This window comes from Entelurus aequoreus, linkage group LG10, assembly GCF_033978785.1.
Source record: "Entelurus aequoreus isolate RoL-2023_Sb linkage group LG10, RoL_Eaeq_v1.1, whole genome shotgun sequence".
In the NCBI taxonomy this organism is placed as follows: Eukaryota; Metazoa; Chordata; class Actinopteri; order Syngnathiformes; family Syngnathidae; genus Entelurus; species Entelurus aequoreus.
Genome location: NC_084740.1, coordinates 76973300 through 76993299, shown reverse-complemented (window position 1 = coordinate 76993299; position 20000 = coordinate 76973300). Strand labels below are relative to the sequence as shown.

General features: G+C 42.5%; 1 protein-coding gene across 2 annotated transcripts in view; it reads left to right on the top strand.

Moving 5' to 3' along the window:
- bcor (BCL6 corepressor) overlaps positions 1-20000 on the top strand; it is a 131200-nt gene that overhangs the window by 67005 nt on the left and 44195 nt on the right. Inside the window, exons 10-11 of one of the 2 annotated variants that reach the window (XM_062061736.1) lie at positions 11295-11461; positions 15959-16104. In XM_062061736.1, the coding sequence (XP_061917720.1) occupies positions 11295-11461; positions 15959-16104 (313 nt within the window). Of the gene's footprint in view, positions 1-11294; positions 11462-15958; positions 16366-20000 lie in introns of those variants that run through there. The other variant, XM_062061735.1, reaches the window with a different exon arrangement.

Here is a 20000-nt window from a genome sequence, read left to right as displayed (position 1 = left end):
GATGGCAGCCATCTTTCTGTCAGTCTACCACAGGGCAGCTGGGCCTACAAAAAAGGGCTATATGAATCTAAGCCATTATTTTTGCCCTATTTTATGGACTCTAGAGCGCATTGGTATATAAGCCGCACCCATTAAAAAAAACAAGTTTCCACCAGACTGAGCCGCAGTTATATACGTTGTGAAATGAGTAATTTACGCAAAGATTTTGTAGATGTTTATTTATATATCTTAATTGTTCCCAAACGGTGTCAGTAAAACGGCTGATCAAACAAAACAGAAGCCATGGTCATGGACCCATTAGCCGCGCAAGCTAGCTCTCCAATCAGCTAAACAGACTCAATAACTCCACGCTGACGTTTTGGGGAATTTACTGAGGAATTTTGTGAAATTGAAACAATACAAAATGAATGCCATTGTGAGTTAATAATACCAACATGGACACTCGTAAATGTCTTAGCATATTAGCTCATGCTAACAACGCTAGTGTCATTACATTAAGATAGCACATCCAAATATGCGGGAAAACACTTCTTCAGACATGGGACGGTTTAGTAAGTACAAACAGTTTTAGTTATATTGTAAAACTTACAACCGTTGCCTGGAGTGATGAATGAAGAATCTATAGGAGCAGAAATGTTCTGCACGGCTGGAAGATGAACGGTACTCAAAAGCAGCATTACCCTTAAATGGAAGGACACCTGCAGTGAGGGAACCTGTCCAGAAGATGGCGGCACAGCACAAACCAAACAAAATACTTTCTAGGTGTATTTGCTCGTTGTTGGTTTTTTTTTTAAAACTATTTTTATTGTCGCTGTTATCTGAGGAAAAAAACATTAATTAGCCGCATCGTTTTATAAGCCACAGGGTTCAAAGTGTAAAAAGTAGCGGTTTATAGTCCGTGATTTACAGTATATATGTTGTGAAATTACGTATTGACACAGAAATATTTTTGACATTTTTTATTTAGATACCCTTGTTGTTTCCAAACAGATGTTCAAACAAAACAGAAGTCATGGTCATGGAGCCACTAGCCGCGCAAGCTAGCTCTCCAATCAGCCAAACAGACTCAATAACTCCATGGTGACGTTTTGCCGAATTTACTGAGGAATTTGAGAAACTGAAACAATACGAAAAGAATGCCACCATAAGTCAATAATACTAACACAGACACTCGTAAACGTGTTAGCATATTAGCTCATGCTAACGACTAGCTTCATTACATTATGATAGCACAGACGATAGCAATAAGCATGAAAACCCTCCTACAGACATCAGAAATGGGACAGTTTAATAAGTAAGAATTGTTTTAGTTCTACTGTGAAACTTAGAAACGTTGCTTGGAATGATGAATGAAGAATCTATACGTCTAGCAACGCTATGTACGGCTAGAAGACGGAACGGCACTTATAGTGAAGTTGGCACGTTCTACATAGCAACCAATCGTAAATAAAAACAAATTACAATAATTTGCAAATCCTTTTCAACTTCTATTCAATTGAACAGACGGCTGTTGTGTTGTTACAACTTGCAAGCCCCTTTTTTAACACAGCAAGTTAGAGCCACAAATGTTGTGCCTTTTTGCCATGGAGCTGTCACTGGCAAGCACCAACATCAAATAGGGGAGTTGCCATTGAATGTCATGTGACAGTGTCCCGTCTTCACTGGTTCTTTGTGGAAGGCACTACCAATAGTTCCCACCTGGTGTACTGATCTATGCGGATAAAGTCATCCCAAAGTTGTTTCTTTTGCGCAAGGCTTTTAACTTATTTTAAAATGACAACTAAAACCGTTTAGAAAAATGTGAAGTTTTTGAAAAACATTGTAAGCAATGATGATGGAATACATTGCCACCTGCTGGCTCGGCATGTACATTACAGTGTTCTCTTTCTGTTTAAATTGGTGTCTCTAAATAAAAACAAGGCAAACCGTCTTGTGTGAGGGGGACTTTTTTTTTTTCGAACACGACAAACACTCGCTGATTTCCATCACATCGGCTTTTAAAGACCTACTGAAAGCCACTACTAGCGACCACGCAGTCTGATAGTTTATATATCAATGATGACATCTTAACATTGCAACACATGCCAATACGGCCGGGTTAACTTAGAAAGTGACATTTTAAATTTCCCGCGAAACTTCCCCTTGAAAAGGTCTATGTATGATGACGTATGCGCGTGACGTCAATGGTTGAAACGGAAGTATTGGGACACATTGTATCCAATACAAAAAGCTCTGTCTTCATCTCATAATTCCACAGTATTCTGGACATCTGTGTTGGTGAATCTTTTGCAATTTGTTTAATGAACAATGAAGACTGCAAAGAAGAAAGTTGTAGGTGGGATCGGTGTATTAGCGGCTGGCTGCAGCAACACAACCAGGAGGACTTTGACTTGGATAGCAGACGCGCTATCCGACGCTAGCCGCCGACCGCATAGATGATCAGGATCGTAGCTCTGTCAATCGCTGGAACGCAGGTGAGCACGGGTGTTGATGAGCAGATGAGGGCTGGCTGGCGTAGGTGGATAGCTAATGTTTTTAGCATAGCTCTGTGAGGTCCCGTAGCTAAGTTAGCTTCAATGGCGTCCTTAGCAACAGCATTGTTAAGCTTCACCAGGCTGGAAAGCATTAACCGTGTAGTTACATGTCCATGGTTTAATAGTATTGTTGATCTTCTGTCTATCCTTCCAGTCAGGGGCTTATTTCTTTTGTTTCTATCTGCAGTTAAGCACGATGCTATCACGTTAGCTCCGTAGCTAAAGTGCTTCGCCGATGTATTGTCGTGGAGATAAAAGTCACTGTGAATGTCCATTTCGCGTTTTCGACTCTCATTTTCAAGAGGATATAGTATCCCAGGTGGTTTAAAATACAAATCCGTGATCCACAATAGAAAAAGGAGAGAGTGTGGAATCCAATGAGCCAGCTTGTACCTAAGTTACGGTCAGAGCGAAAAAAGATATGTCCTGCACTGCACGCTAGTCCTTCACTCTCACGTTCCTCATCCATTAATCTTTCATCCTGGCTCAAATTAATGGGGTAATCGTCGCTTTCTCGGTCCGAATCTCTCTCGCTGCTGGTGTAAACAATGTGCAGATGTGAGGAGCCTTTCAACCTGTGACGTCACGCTACTTCCGCTACAGGCAAGGCTTTTTTATCAGCGACCAAAAATGTTATCGTCGATGTTCTCTACTAAATCCTTTCAGCAAAATTATGGCAATATCGCGAAATGATCAAGTATGACACATAGAATGGATCTGCTATCCCCGTTTGAATAAATAAAAATTCATTTCAGTAGGCCTTTAAATTGGTGTCTCTAAACAAAAACAAGGCAAACCGTCTTGTGTGAGGGGGACTTTTTTTTCCGAACACGACAAACACTCGCTGATTTCCATCACATTGGCTTTTAAAGTGGGGACGTTTCCTTGGCGGACTTGAACGCTGCGGCGTTAGCAGCTGCTGTGCAGGGAGGCAGTAACAAATGACAGTCCCTTCAATTAACCAGCTTTGCACGCGCCTCCTCGTTAGGACTGTTAGCCGCGAGCTCACGCGCTAAGCGGGCCGTACGACCATCACATTAACAGATGCAAACAAGATCTTGTTTTTCCCACTTCACTTTTTTATATTCAAGAGCTTCTCAAAAAAGAGGTTATTTATTAGGGATCTATACTACACACACACACACGAAAAGTAATTATCCTTTCAGGTCTTTTTGTTTATTAGCGTAAAAAAACCACACACTTGTCCGAGCGTGTCCCCTGGACCGGCGCGCGGCGCCTGAGCGCGCCGGCTTGTATGCGTGGCGCGTAAGCGGAGGCTGCGCCGCAAGGGGTTAAATGTCTGAGTGATGCATTGATTGCAGGCGAGCGCGGGGAAGCATTCTAGAGAGGGAGATTAGAGGATGGAGGGTGGAGGAGGAGGAGGAGGAGGAGGAGGGCTGTGTGTGTGTGTGTGTGTGTGTGTGCGTGTGTGTGTGTGTGTGTGTGTGTGTGTGTGTGTGTGTGTGTGTGTGTGTGTGTGTGTGTGTGTGTGTGTGTGTGTGTGTGTGTGTGTGTGTGTGTGTGCGCGCGCAACATCTCATTATACTGTGGAGATGTGTGTGTGTGTGTGTGTGTGTGTGTGCAGCATCTCATTATACTGTGGAGATGTGTGTGTGTGTGTGTGTGTGTGTGTGTGTGTGTGTGTGTGTGTGTGTGTGTGTGTGTGTGTGTGTGTGTGTGTGTGTGTGTGTGTGTGTGTGTGTGTGTGTGTGTGTGCGCGCGCAACATCTCATTATACTGTGGAGATGTGTGTGTGCGCGTGTGTGTGTGTGCAGCATCTCATTATACTGTGGAGATGTGTGTGTGTGTGTGTGTGTGTGTGTGTGTGTGTGTGTGTGTGTGTGTGTGTGTGTGTGTGTGTGTGTGTGTGTGTGTGTGTGTGTGTGTGTGTGTGTGTGTGTGTGTGTGTGCGCGCGCAACATCTCATTATACTGTGGAGATGTGTGTGTGCGCGTGTGTGCATATCTGGCGGGAAGCCGGGGCTCTCGTGCTAAGCTCCTCGCTCTCTCCCAGCGATATTAAACACAGCTCCTGAGGTTTAGCGCTACACCTCCTCCACAGCCACACACACACACACACACACACACACACACACACACACACACACACACACCTTCATCAGCGGCACATAAACACACACATTCTTGTATTTGTTACCTTCTTGAGACCTCCTTAAAATGCCTCCCTCTTTAGGACCAGCCGTTCTAGATATATAAAGAAGTGTATTTACAACATGAATAATATATACATACTATGCACATATAAAGAAGTGTATTTACAACATGAATAATATATACATACTATGCACATAAAAACGCTTGTTGTGAAAAATGAGTTGGAATTTCACAAGAAGATGGTCACAATTTCACAAGTAAAGCTGAGAATTTTGGCAGTATTATAATAAAAGTCGTATATTTTACTCATCCAAGTCAGAATTTTACAAGAGAAACTGAACATTTGTGCAATATTATGATAAAAGTTGGAATTTTACTGGATAACAGTCGCAATTTTACAAGAAAAGCTTAACATTTTGACAATTTTATGAAAAGAGTCGTAATTTTACTCGACAGGTCAGGATTTTATGAGAAAACTTTAACATTTTTGGCAATATTATAATAATAATCTGAATTTTTACTCAAAAAATGTCAGTTTTACAAGAACCAAAAAATTGGCAATATTGTGATAAAAGTCAGAATTTTATATGACAAAAAAGTAATAATTTTACATAAAGTAATAATTTTACAATAAAATATTGCGATATTACAGAAACAAGAATATGAGAAACTGTTCCCAATTTAAAAGAAAAACTGAATTGAGTTTAAAAAAAAAAAAGTTTTTTGAATTTTTTTGTAATTGATTTTTAATCTTCCTTATTTACTTCAAGTTATTACAGTATGAGGCAGCACGGTGGTAGAGAGGTTAGTGCGTCTGCCTCACAATACGAAGGTCCTGAGTTCAATCCCGGACTTGAGATCTTTCTGTGTGGAGTTTGCATGTTCACTCCGTGACTGTGGGGGTTCTACTCCGGCTTCATCCCACCTCCTAAGACATGCACCTGGGGATAGGCCCCTCCCACCTCCTAAGACATGCACCTGGGGATAGGCCCCTCCCACCTCCAAAGACATGCACCTGGGGATAGGCCCCTCCCACCTCCTAAGACATGCACCTGGGGATAGGCCCCTCCCACCTCCAAAGACATGCACCTGGGGATAGGCCCCTCCCACCTCCTAAGACATGCACCTGGGGATAGGCCCCTCCCACCTCCAAAGACATGCACCTGGGGATAGGCCCCTCCCACCTCCAAAGACATGCACCTGGGGATAGGCCCCTCCCACCACCTGGGGATAGGTTGATTGGCAACACTAAATGGTCCCTAGCGTGTGAATGTTGTCTGTCTGTGTTGGCCCTGTGATGAGGTGGTGACTTGTCCAGTGTGTACCCTGCCTTCAGCCTGAATGCAGCTGAGATAGGCTCCAGCGACCCCCCGTGACCCCGAAAGGGACAAGCGGTAGAAAATGGATGGATGGATGGATAGATATTACATTATGTTTCTTTATACATATTTATATATATTTGTTTTAATTAATTTTAGCCAAAGGGGTCGAATTTTAATTTCTTACACACACTTGTTATTTCATATGTTGACAGTCAATTTTTTTGGGACCACCTTAATTTTGATGTCACCAGCAGGGGTGCAAATAAGACATTCTCTACTAGATGCAATGTTATTCTGTATTGGGACCAATTGTTGTTCACACCTCCTCATATGGAAGCTACTTTTCCTTGTTGATGTCTCAGGAAGTGTAGAAGTACAAGAACACACACACACGCATGCACACACACACACACACACGCATGCACACACACACACACACGCATGCACACAAAATGGAATCCCCCAGAGGGGAGTCTTCGGCACAGTGCTCGTGAATCTTCTTCCAGCAGGCAAACGGGAGTTCTGGCGGCGAGTGAAAACCAGTTGGCATGTCCCCCTCCTTCCCTCCTTCCCTCCTTCCCTCCTTCCCTCCTTCCCTCCTTCTTATTCACACACTTCTTCTTCTTGCACGCACTTGTTCACTTCTTTCCCCGGTCCCTCCCTCCCTTCCTCCCTCCCTCCCTCCCTTCCTTTCCATTCCTTGCTTGGCCCAGATCGTCCTCTAAATCACTCTTATCGCCACACACACACACACACACACACACGCACACACACACACACACACGCACACACACACACACACACACGCAGACACACACACACACACACACACACACACACACACACACACACATGCAGACACACACACACACACACACACACACACACACACGCAGACACACACACGCAGACACACACACGCAGACACACACACACGCAGACATGTACAGACGCGCGCACACCCACGTGCACAGGCGCTTTAGGCCGCCACCCACGACAAGCGGCCACCCTTTCATCTCTTGTTATTGTCAGCTGCGGCCCAGTGGACGGCCCCGGCAGATCTCATCCGCAGACTCATTAATCTGTCATCTGTCGGGGTGTTGCCTCCACCCCCCCAGCGGCTCATCCCGCCAGTCTGCTGGCCGGGCCTCCTCCTTCCCCCGCCGAGAGAGCGAGATAAACACTTGGAGCAGCTGGAGGGCGAGAATTAGCATAGAAATGGAAGTTTGGAGTCATTCCCCAGGTTGAGAGGAGGGAGGTGAGCTGTTAGGAGGACCTTGTAGCGCTGGCGTTTGACGTGCACGCACACTTTTCAAAGATTGGCCCACCCCATCGTGACATTTAGTGTTGTCCCGATACCGGTACCGGTACCAAAATTATTTTGATACTTTTCGGTACTTTTGTAAATAAAGGGGACCACAGAAAATGTCATTATTTTAACAAAAAATCTTAGTGTACATGAAACATATGTTTATTATTGTCATTTAGTCCTTAAATAAAATGTTGAACATTCTAGACAACTTGTCTTTTACTACTAAGTAAACAAACAAAGACTCCTAATTAGTCTGCTGACGTATTGTGTCATTTATACACCTATTATTTTCTACACATTATTAAGGACAAGTGGTAGAAAATTGATTATTAATCTACTTGTTCATTTACTGTTAATATCTGCTTACTTTCTCTTTTAACTTGTTCTATCTACACTTCTGTTCAAATGTAATAATCACTTATTCTTCTCTTCTTTGATACTTGACATTAGTTTTGGATGATACCACACATTTAGGTATGGATGTGATACCAAGTAGTTACAGGATCATACATTGGTCATATTCAAAGTCCCCAAAGTTACCATGAATTGATTAACGTGGACCCCGACTTAAACAAGTGGAAAAACTTATTGGGGTGTTACCATTTAGTGGTCAATTATACGGAATATGTACTGTACTGTGCAATCTACTAATAAAAGTTTCAATCAATCAATCAATCAATCAATCAATGTGTCCAGGGACATATTTCCTGAGTTTATAAAAAAATATATACATTTAAAAAAACGAAAGAAGATGTTGTGATGCCAAAAAATATCGATGTAATCATAGTAGTATCGACAAGATACGTTCCTGTACTTGGTATCATTACAGTGGATGTTGGGTGTAGATCCACCATGGGGTTTATTTACATTTTGATGCCGGTGAGCTACGGTGTGTAGTGAAGCATGTTTAGCTATTCCTCGTCCTGCAGTGATAATGATACTTGTAAGAAACTGACTTTATTTGTCACCATGGAGGCCAGGATTAGTGATTTAGAAGTAGCTAAAACACTGATGATGAACTTTAGCCGCTAGCTAGCTAGCTCGCCATGTCTTAAAGAACCTCTTCCTGAGGGCGTTTCAGTGTTTGTTAGTTTTTAAGCTAAAATGCGTCCGTTCTCCCTTTTCTGTCTACACACTGTGTCTGCTTGTAAGTACTCTGTGTGCGTGCGCTGCTGAACATGCTCTTCTGTTCGTAAAACCAGCAATGTCACAACGTGACGGGGGTGCGGCGAACTGGTACTTTTCAGAGGCGGTATAGAACCGAATATGATTAATTAGTATGGCGGTACTATACTAATATTGGTGTAGCGTACAACCCCAGTGACATTAGTGGCGCCCCCTATTGGTTGTGGTCAACATGCTTTGGAAGACATGCTAGCCTACACAATACAGTAAAGCTATCCTCAAATGAATGTACCTTTTCCTCAATGCTTCTCCACCAATCTTGCTCCCATTTCATAGACCTGTGCTCGTCAGTTCGATAGAAGTGCGTACCAAATTTTGCGGTCATTCGGTTATTACCCAACTCTCTAAAGTTACAGTGAGTACAATTAGGTGTGTGGGAAATTGGACATAGTTGTATAAAAAATGATAGCAAATACATATTTAATAAACATTCACCTATTTGAGTGCAGTGGTTCAGGGGTAGAAAAAAGTTAAAAAAAAGAAATAGATATTGAACACCTAATGGTTGACATTTGTGGCGCGGTCAAAATGTTTTGGAAGAAAAGCTAGCACATGTAATACATCAAGTGGTCAATGTACATTTTACTTGTCGGCAGCCATGTTATTTAACCAATCTTGCTCCAAGTTTCTGGGCATGTTCTTGTCAGTCCCTGAAAGGTGTGTACCAAATTCTGTGGTTATCTGGCTAAACTCCGTAAAGTTACACCGGGTGTGTTGAAAGAGTATATGTTGAGCTGTGTGTGAAATTTCAAGTCCATCTGGGGCTACATACTAGCGCCACCATATGGTGTATTTGTATTAAAAAGAATGATAGCACCAACAGAGGTCTCATGTTTTAACACCTATTTGTGTGAAACGCTTCGATAATAAAAAATAAAAAAAAGGTATTAAAAAATCAAATAGAATTCTGTGAAAATAAAAAGGATATGCTTGGCGTTTGGGTTGTCGTCAAAATACTTTTGAGGACATGCTAGCATACATAATACAAATATCCTTCAAGTTTTATATTCTATTATTATATTTGTAGTGAGTTGCCTGAGTTGGGGTGGGGTAGAGTGAGATGTGCGAGAAATTGGAAGTCAATGTGGTTTGATGAAAGCGCCACCATGTGATGTTTGTCAGGCCGCCTTAAAGCGCGGTCCTCATTTTGTCACACAAAGGTACATATATGTATTAATATGTCAGGATGCACGTGTGCAACATCCCATCATTTTGTCACACAAAGGTACATATATGTATTAATATGTCAGGATGCACGTGTGCAACATCCCATCATTTTGTCACACAAAGGTACATATATGTATTAATATGTCAGGATGCACGTGTGCAACATCCCATCTTATCAGTGCACAGCGGCAGTATCCGCACACGTTTCCTCAGTTTAGTAGCAGCAGACACCGCGGCGGTCCAATAAAAGCCAGCCCCGTCTATTTTCCTGCTGGATGCCGGCCGTCGCCGCCCGGAGACTCCGAGAAAACATTTCCAGCTCTTGAGTGCGTCTATCAAATCTCTTTGTTCCGCTTCCATTACGCCGCGCTCGCTGCCCGGGCCCGCCGTGACTGTCTGCCACAGCGGCATCCGCACATGCACACGCGCACACACACACACACACACACACACGCACACGCACACACACACACAAATCTGGCAGGCAACGCGCCGGTTGAGTCATAACTGGTTCTCCTGGACGCGTCCGCCGCCAGCTGCAGCATTATGGGGAGCGCTTGTGTGCGAGTTTTTATGTTAGTCCGGCGCAGGAACACGCTCATTTCCCCTCCCCTCCTCTTCCTCCCATCATTTGCCTGCCACGGGGAACTTTGCATGCAAGAAGCCGTCTGTCTTTGTAGGACTTTGCGCTGAACCCGAGCGCTTGTGTTGTGTCCCTGCAGGAGGTGGTGCTCTACTGCCTGGAGAACAGCTAATGTTAGTAGCTAAACTTGTGTTGTGTCCCTGCAGGAGGTGGTGCTCTACTGCCTGGAGAACAGCTAATGTTAGTAGCTAAACTTGTGTTGTGTCCCTGCAGGAGGTGGTGCTCTACTGCCTAGAGAACAGCTAATGTTAGTAGCTAAACTTGTGTTGTGTCCCTGCAGGAGGTGGTGCTCTACTGCCTAGAGAACAGCTAATGTTAGTAGCTAAACTTGTGTTGTGTCCCTGCAGGAGGTGGTGCTCTACTGCCTAGAGAACAGCTAATGTTAGTAGCTAAACTTGTGTTGTGTCCCTGCAGGAGGTGGTGCTCTACTGCCTAGAGAACAGCTAATGTTAGTAGCTAAACTTGTGTTGTGTCCCTGCAGGAGGTGGTGCTCTACTGCCTAGAGAACAGCTAATGTTAGTAGCTAAACTTGTGTTGTGTCCCTGCAGGAGGTGGTGCTCTACTGCCTAGAGAACAGCTAATGTTAGTAGCTAAACTTGTGTTGTGTCCCTGCAGGAGGTGGTGCTCTACTGCCTGGAGAACAGCTAATGTTAGTAGCTAAACTTGTGTTGTGTCCCTGCAGGAGGTGGTGCTCTACTGCCTAGAGAACAGCTAATGTTAGTAGCTAAACTTGTGTTGTGTCCCTGCAGGAGGTGGTGCTCTACTGCCTAGAGAACAGCTAATGTTAGTAGCTAAACTTGTGTTGTGTCCCTGCAGGAGGTGGTGCTCTACTGCCTAGAGAACAGATAATGTTAGTAGCTAAACTTGTGTTGTGTCCCTGCAGGAGGTGGTGCTCTACTGCCTGGAGAACAGCTAATGTTAGTAGCTAAACTTGTGTTGTGTCCCTGCAGGAGGTGGTGCTCTACTGCCTAGAGAACAGATAATGTTAGTAGCTAAACTTGTGTTGTGTCCCTGCAGGAGGTGGTGCTCTACTGCCTGGAGAACAGAGTGTGCGAGGTGAATCACCGCGACTACGCCGGCTACTGCGCCCTCCACGAGGCCTGCGCCCGCGGCTGGCTCAGCATCGTCCAACACCTGCTGGACTACGGCGCCGACATCAACTGCAGCGCGCAGGACGGCACCAGGTACGTCCACCTCAAACGCGTCTGGCACGCAATGGGGGGGCGGGGCACGTCACATGTGTCATCAGTCGCCAAGAGCGTCAGCGTGACACACGAGCGGCAGGTTGAAACAAGATGTAACAATCCAGGGATGCATCAGTCGCCTCACTTCGCTACATTCAGAGAAAAATTGTCTGCCTTACTTTCATTTCCACAAACTTATGGCATTTTTTTGTGATGATGAAACTGTCATTTTGCAACTTCGCCACTAGGGGAAGCAAGTCTATTTATGTTGTGCATTCCTACTGCCTGAAAGCAGCTGAGAGAGGCTCCAGCACCCCCTCCACCCAGAAAGGGACAAGTGGTAGCAAATGGATGGATTTCTTTAACAATTGGCACTGAATCAAACCAAATGCTAGTACACTTCTGTCTAATAAATGTGCCTCCATATTTGTGTTAGTTGGAGATACAGTGCTACCTCAACTGACGGGCTTAATTGGTTCTATGACGGAGCTACTAACTCAAAACATTTAAATGAACATTGCCCATTGAAATGAATTGAAATCAGTTAATTCGGTGCAGCACAATTTGAACTTGTAACGTGCCTTTTAGAGAGAAATCCCAACTGTTAAACAAGGCAATAGAATGTCCTAACAACTGCAGTACTTTTACAAAGTAATGTAATAAATGTACATATTTTAACTTAGAGAGTAGAATTATTTCCTAGCGGCAGCTTCTCTATCAAGCACACCATCAGCAGCTTCTCCATATTTTCATGGATAAATGTCTGCCATTTAGATATTATTTAAACATTTTCGCCGGCGTTAGTCTCATTCTGGACTAGCAGTGATACGCTCAAAGTCCACAACATTTCTGTCTTTAATTGAATACATTTATTTTCAGCTGTCTTTCACAATTACTTCCTTCCTTTCCATGCTTGGAAAAACAAAGTTATGTCCATTTCTAGATGTAAGCTAATGCTAGCGAGTAAGTCAGATCTTACAGTGGTGTCGTCCAGTGGGATACATTGTCGTCATCATTTGTATTATACCAGGGGTTCTTCAACTCTTTGATCTTGGGGCCGGGGGCCCATTCAAATATTAACACTGATTTAGTCATCTTATTCTTAATTTTAATCATATTCAATAATTGTACCTAACCTACTTACAGTTTACAACCTTGTCAAATGATATGAAACATGTTTAAATCACAAATATTACTTATTGGCTTAGGTCAGCCTGATTAAAAAATAGGAAGTAACCAAATATACTGCATAAAAAGGGACTGATAAATGACACATCATTTATTTACATACAGTTAATGTATGTTGTGCTATAATATTTAAACAAAATAATAATAAATATGTTTCTTAACTAAACTGTTAATAAAATAAAATTGCAAATGTAAATACAGCTTCATCATTTAAGTCATAATTTTTGCGCTGAAGAAACTTCTCTATTACTTTAGTTCCAGAATTCTTCTGCTTGTGTGACATTGTCATTACTGCCACAAGTGGTGTAAAGGTGTATTACACCTGAGTACTAGTGTGATGTTGTCATTACTGCCACAAGTGGTGTAAAAGTGTATTACACCTGAGTACTTGTGTGATGTTGTCATTACTGCCACAAGTGGTGTAAAAGTGTATTACACCTGAGTACTTGTGTGATGTTGTCATTACTGCCACAAGTGGTGTAAAAGTGTATTACACCTGAGTACTTGTGTGATGTTGTCATTACTGCCACAAGTGGTGTAAAAGTGTATTACACCTGAGTACTTGTGTGATGTTGTCATTACTGCCACAAGTGGTGTAAAAGTGTATTACATCTGAGTACTTGTGTGATGTTGTCATTACTGCCACAAGTGGTGTAAAAGTGTATTACACCTGAGTACTTGTGTGATGTTGTCATTACTGCCACAAGTGGTGTAAAAGTGTATTACACCTGAGTACTTGTGTGATGTTGTCATTACTGCCACAAGTGGTGTAAAAGTGTATTACACCTGAGTACTTGTGTGATGTTGTCATTACTGCCACAAGTGGTGTAAAAGTGTATTACACCTGAGTACTTGTGTGATGTTGTCATTACTGCCACAAGTGGTGTAAAAGTGTATTACACCTGAGTACTTGTGTGATGATGTCATTACTGCCACAAGTGGTGTAAAAGTGTATTACACCTGAGTACTTGTGTGATGTTGTCATTACTGCCACAAGTGGTGTAAAAGTGTATTACACCTGAGTACTAGTGTGATGTTGTCATTACTGCCACAAGTGGTGTAAAAGTGTATTACACCTGAGTACTTGTGTGATGTTGTCATTACTGCCACAAGTGGTGTAAAAGTGTATTACACCTGAGTACTTGTGTGATGTTGTCATTACTGCCACAAGTGGTGTAAAGGTGTATTACACTTGAGTACTAGTGTGATGTTGTCATTACTGCCACAAGTGGTGTAAAAGTGTATTACACCTGAGTACTTGTGCGATGTTGTCATTACTGCCACAAGTGGTGTAAAAGTGTATTACACCTGAGTACTTGTGCGATGTTGTCATTACTGCCACAAGTGGTGTAAAAGTGTATTACACTTGAGTACTTGTGTGATGTTGTCATTACTGCCACAAGTGGTGTAAAAGTGTATTACACCTGAGTACTTGTGCGATGTTGTCATTACTGCCACAAGTGGTGTAAAAGTGTATTACACCTGAGTACTTGTGCGATGTTGTCATTACTGCCACAAGTGGTGTAAAAGTGTATTACACCTGAGTACTTGTGCGATGTTGTCATTACTGCCACAAGTGGTGTAAAAGTGTATTACACTTGAGTACTTGTGTGATGTTGTCATTACTGCCACAAGTGGTGTAAAAGTGTATTACACCTGAGTACTAGTGTGATGTTGTCATTACTGCCACAAGTGGTGTAAAAGTGTATTACACCTGAGTACTTGTGTGATGTTGTCATTACTGCCACAAGTGGTGTAAAGGTGTATTACACTTGAGTACTAGTGTGATGTTGTCATTACTGCCACAAGTGGTGTAAAAGTGTATTACACCTGAGTACTTGTGCGATGTTGTCATTACTGCCACAAGTGGTGTAAAAGTGTATTACACCTGAGTACTTGTGCGATGTTGTCATTACTGCCACAAGTGGTGTAAAAGTGTATTACACCTGAGTACTTGTGCGATGTTGTCATTACTGCCACAAGTGGTGTAAAAGTGTATTACACTTGAGTACTTGTGTGATGTTGTCATTACTGCCACAAGTGGTGTAAAAGTGTATTACACCTGAGTACTAGTGTGATGTTGTCATTACTGCCACAAGTGGTGTAAAAGTGTATTACACCTGAGTACTTGTGTGATGTTGTCATTACTGCCACAAGTGGTGTAAAGGTGTATTACACTTGAGTACTAGTGTGATGTTGTCATTACTGCCACAAGTGGTGTAAAAGTGTATTACACCTGAGTACTTGTGTGACATTGTCATTACTACCACAAGTGGTGTAAAAGTGTATTACACCTGAGTACTTGTGTGATGTTGTCATTACTGCCACAAGTGGTGTAAAAGTGTATTACACCTGAGTACTAGTGTGATGTTGTCATTACTGCCACAAGTGGTGTAAAAGTGTATTACACCTGAGTACTTGTGTGATGTTGTCATTACTGCCACAAGTGGTGTAAAAGTGTATTACACCTGAGTACTAGTGTGATGTTGTCATTACTGCCACAAGTGGTGTAAAAGTGTATTACACCTGAGTACTTGTGTGATGTTGTCATTACTGCCACAAGTGGTGTAAAAGTGTATTACACCTGAGTACTAGTGTGATGTTGTCATTACTGCCACAAGTGGTGTAAAAGTGTATTACACCTGAGTACTTGTGTGATGTTGTCATTACTGCCACAAGTGGTGTAAGAGTGTATTACACCTGAGTACTTGTGTGATGTTGTCATTACTGCCACAAGTGGTGTAAAAGTGTATTACACCTGAGTACTTGTGTGATGTTGTCATTACTGCCACAAGTGGTGTAAAAGTGTATTACACCTGAGTACTTGTGTGATGTTGTCATTACTGCCACAAGTGGTGTAAAAGTGTATTACACCTGAGTACTTGTGTGATGTTGTCATTACTGCCACAAGTGGTGTAAAAGTGTATTACACCTGAGTACTTGTGTGATGTTGTCATTACTGCCACAAGTGGTGTAAAAGTGTATTACACCTGAGTACTTGTGTGATGTTGTCATTACTGCCACAAGTGGTGTAAAAGTGTATTACACCTGAGTACTTGTGTGATGTTGTCATTACTGCCACAAGTGGTGTAAAAGTGTATTACACCTGAGTACTTGTGTGATGTTGTCATTACTGCCACAAGTGGTGTAAAAGTGTATTACAACTGAGTACCGCTGCGACCCATACGGACCGCAGCTGAGAAGCAGATATTCCGCGGCCCAACAATGGCCCTATGGTTAAGAAACTGTACAATAGCACATATATTTGATTTCTAGTCATTAGAAATAATTGCGTCTCCATGTTTGCAGGCCCATTCACGACGCGGTGGAGAACGACCACCTGGACGTGGTTCGCATCCTGCTGTCCTATGGGGCCGACCCCACCCTAGCCACGTACTCTGGCCGAGGCCTCCTCAAGATGACCCACAGCGAGCTCATGGAGCGTTTCCTTATCGGTAAGATGTTCTTTATTGCTACTTTCACACGACTGGAAGTTTACGACGGTACGGTTTAGGATGGAAGTCCTGGAACAGGCTTGTTTTTCCACTGCTGGATGGCCAAGCATAAATGTCACATTGTGACACCTTGTCATGCAGACCAATCACTCTCCACCCTTTGGGTAGACCCACCCCAATGGGTGGTGCCCTGACAGAATGGTGCCCAATAGCGACAAATCAATCACTGCTCTGACATTTTTAACCGGACAAAAATTGCGGACTGGACTGAGCTGCGTGGCGGCGGTAGGACTATGCCACCCAGTGAGGGCGGGGGGAAGGGCGGCGATAGGACTATGCCACCCAGTGAGGGCGGGGGGCAGGGCGGCCAATAGGACTATGCCACCCAGTGAGGGCGGGGGGCAGGGCGGCAATAGGACTATGCCACCCAGTGAGGGCGGGGGGCAGGGCGGCGATAGGACTATGCCACCCAGTGAGGGCGGGGGGAAGGGCGGCAATAGGACTATGCCACCCAGTGAGGGTGGGGGGCAGGGTGGCAATAGGACTATGCCACCCAGTGAGGGCGGCCACCTCACGTTTGTAACACAGCCGGGAAGTTTGGGGCTGCCAGCGACAAGCAACCTTGGATAAGAAAAACCTAGCACAAGGTTGAAAAGGAGACATTGAAATAAGTAGAAGCTGGTGGTTGTAAAGGAGACATTGAAATAAGTAGAAGCTGGTGGTTGAAAAGGAGACATTGAAATAAGTAGAAGCTGGTGGTTGAAAAGGAGACATTGAAATAAGTAGAAGCTGGTGGTTGTAAAGGAGACATTGAAATAAGTAGAAGCTGGTGGTTGTAAAGGAGACATTGAAATAAGTAGAAGCTGGTGGTTGTAAAGGAGACATTGAAATAAGTAGAAGCTGGTGGTTGAAAAGGAGACATTGAAATAAGTAGAAGCTGGTGGTTGAAAAGGAGACATTGAAATAAGTAGAAGCTGGTGGTTGAAAAGGAGACATTGAAATAAGTAGAAGCTGGTGGTTGAAAAGGAGACATTGAAATAAGTAGAAGCTGGTGGTTGTAAAGGAGACATTGAAATAAGTAGAAGCTGGTGGTTGAAAAGGAGACATTGAAATAAGTAGAAGCTGGTGGTTGAAAAGGAGACATTGAAATAAGTAGAAGCTGGTGGTTGAAAAGGAGACATTGAAATAAGTAGAAGCTGGTGGTTGAAAAGGAGACATTGAAATAAGTAGAAGCTGGTGGTTGTAAAGGAGACATTGAAATAAGTAGAAGCTGGTGGTTGAAAAGGAGACATTGAAATAAGTAGAAGCTGGTGGTTGTAAAGGAGACATTGAAATAAGTAGAAGCTGGTGGTTGAAAAGGAGACATTGAAATAAGTAGAAGCTGGTGGTTGTAAAGGAGACATTGAAATAAGTAGAAGCTGGTGGTTGAAAAGGAGACATTGAAATAAGTAGAAGCTGGTGGTTGTAAAGGAGACATTGAAATAAGTAGAAGCTGGTGGTTGAAAAGGAGACATTGAAATAAGTAGAAGCTGGTGGTTGAAAAGGAGACATTGAAATAAGTAGAAGCTGGTGGTTGAAAAGGAGACATTGAAATAAGTAGAAGCTGGTGGTTGAAAAGGAGACATTGAAATAAGTAGAAGCTGGTGGTTGTAAAGGAGACATTGAAATAAGTAGAAGCTGGTGGTTGAAAAGGAGACATTGAAATAAGTAGAAGCTGGTGGTTGTAAAGGAGACATTGAAATAAGTAGAAGCTGGTGGTTGAAAAGGAGACATTGAAATAAGTAGAAGCTGGTGGTTGTAAAGGAGACATTGAAATAAGTAGAAGCTGGTGGTTGAAAAGGAGACATTGAAATAAGTAGAAGCTGGTGGTTGAAAAGGAGACATTGAAATAAGTAGAAGCTGGTGGTTGAAAAGGAGACATTGAAATAAGTAGAAGCTGGTGGTTGAAAAGGAGACATTGAAATAAGTAGAAGCTGGTGGTTGAAAAGGAGACATTGAAATAAGTAGAAGCTGGTGGTTGAAAAGGAGACATTGAAATAAGTAGAAGCTGGTGGTTGAAAAGGAGACATTGAAATAAGTAGAAGCTGGTGGTTGTAAAGGAGACATTGAAATAAGTAGAAGCTGGTGGTTGAAAAGGAGACATTGAAATAAGTAGAAGCTGGTGGTTGTAAAGGAGACATTGAAATAAGTAGAAGCTGGTGGTTGAAAAGGAGACATTGAAATAAGTAGAAGCTGGTGGTTGTAAAGGAGACATTGAAATAAGTAGAAGCTGGTGGTTGAAAAGGAGACATTGAAATAAGTAGAAGCTGGTGGTTGTAAAGGAGACATTGAAATAAGTAGAAGCTGGTGGTTGAAAAGGAGACATTGAAATAAGTAGAAGCTGGTGGTTGAAAAGGAGACATTGAAATAAGTAGAAGCTGGTGGTTGAAAAGGAGACATTGAAATAAGTAGAAGCTGGTGGTTGAAAAGGAGACATTGAAATAAGTAGAAGCTGGTGGTTGTAAAGGAGACATTGAAATAAGTAGAAGCTGGTGGTTGAAAAGGAGACATTGAAATAAGTAGAAGCTGGTGGTTGTAAAGGAGACATTGAAATAAGTAGAAGCTGGTGGTTGAAAAGGAGACATTGAAATAAGTAGAAGCTGGTGGTTGTAAAGGAGACATTGAAATAAGTAGAAGCTGGTGGTTGAAAAGGAGACATTGAAATAAGTAGAAGCTGGTGGTTGAAAAGGAGACATTGAAATAAGTAGAAGCTGGTGGTTGAAAAGGAGACATTGAAATAAGTAGAAGCTGGTGGTTGAAAAGGAGACATTGAAATAAGTAGAAGCTGGTGGTTGAAAAGGAGACATTGAAATAAGTAGAAGCTGGTGGTTGAAAAGGAGACATTGAAATAAGTAGAAGCTGGTGGTTGTAAAGGAGACATTGAAATAAGTAGAAGCTGGTGGTTGAAAAGGAGACATTGAAATAAGTAGAAGCTGGTGGTTGTAAAGGAGACATTGAAATAAGTAGAAGCTGGTGGTTGTAAAGGAGACATTGAAATAAGTAGAAGCTGGTGGTTGAAAAGGAGACATTGAAATAAGTAGAAGCTGGTGGTTGAAAAGGAGACATTGAAATAAGTAGAAGCTGGTGGTTGAAAAGGAGACATTGAAATAAGTAGAAGCTGGTGGTTGAAAAGGAGACATTGAAATAAGTAGAAGCTGGTGGTTGAAAAGGAGACATTGAAATAAGTAGAAGCTGGTGGTTGAAAAGGAGACATTGAAATAAGTAGAAGCTGGTGGTTGTAAAGGAGACATTGAAATAAGTAGAAGCTGGTGGTTGAAAAGGAGACATTGAAATAAGTAGAAGCTGGTGGTTGTAAAGGAGACATTGAAATAAGTAGAAGCTGGTGGTTGAAAAGGAGACATTGAAATAAGTAGAAGCTGGTGGTTGTAAAGGAGACATTGAAATAAGTAGAAGCTGGTGGTTGAAAAGGAGACATTGAAATAAGTAGAAGCTGGTGGTTGTAAAGGAGACATTGAAATAAGTAGAAGCTGGTGGTTGAAAAGGAGACATTGAAATAAGTAGAAGCTGGTGGTTGAAAAGGAGACATTGAAATAAGTAGAAGCTGGTGGTTGAAAAGGAGACATTGAAATAAGTAGAAGCTGGTGGTTGAAAAGGAGACATTGAAATAAGTAGAAGCTGGTGGTTGTAAAGGAGACATTGAAATAAGTAGAAGCTGGTGGTTGAAAAGGAGACATTGAAATAAGTAGAAGCTGGTGGTTGTAAAGGAGACATTGAAATAAGTAGAAGCTGGTGGTTGAAAAGGAGACATTGAAATAAGTAGAAGCTGGTGGTTGTAAAGGAGACATTGAAATAAGTAGAAGCTGGTGGTTGAAAAGGAGACATTGAAATAAGTAGAA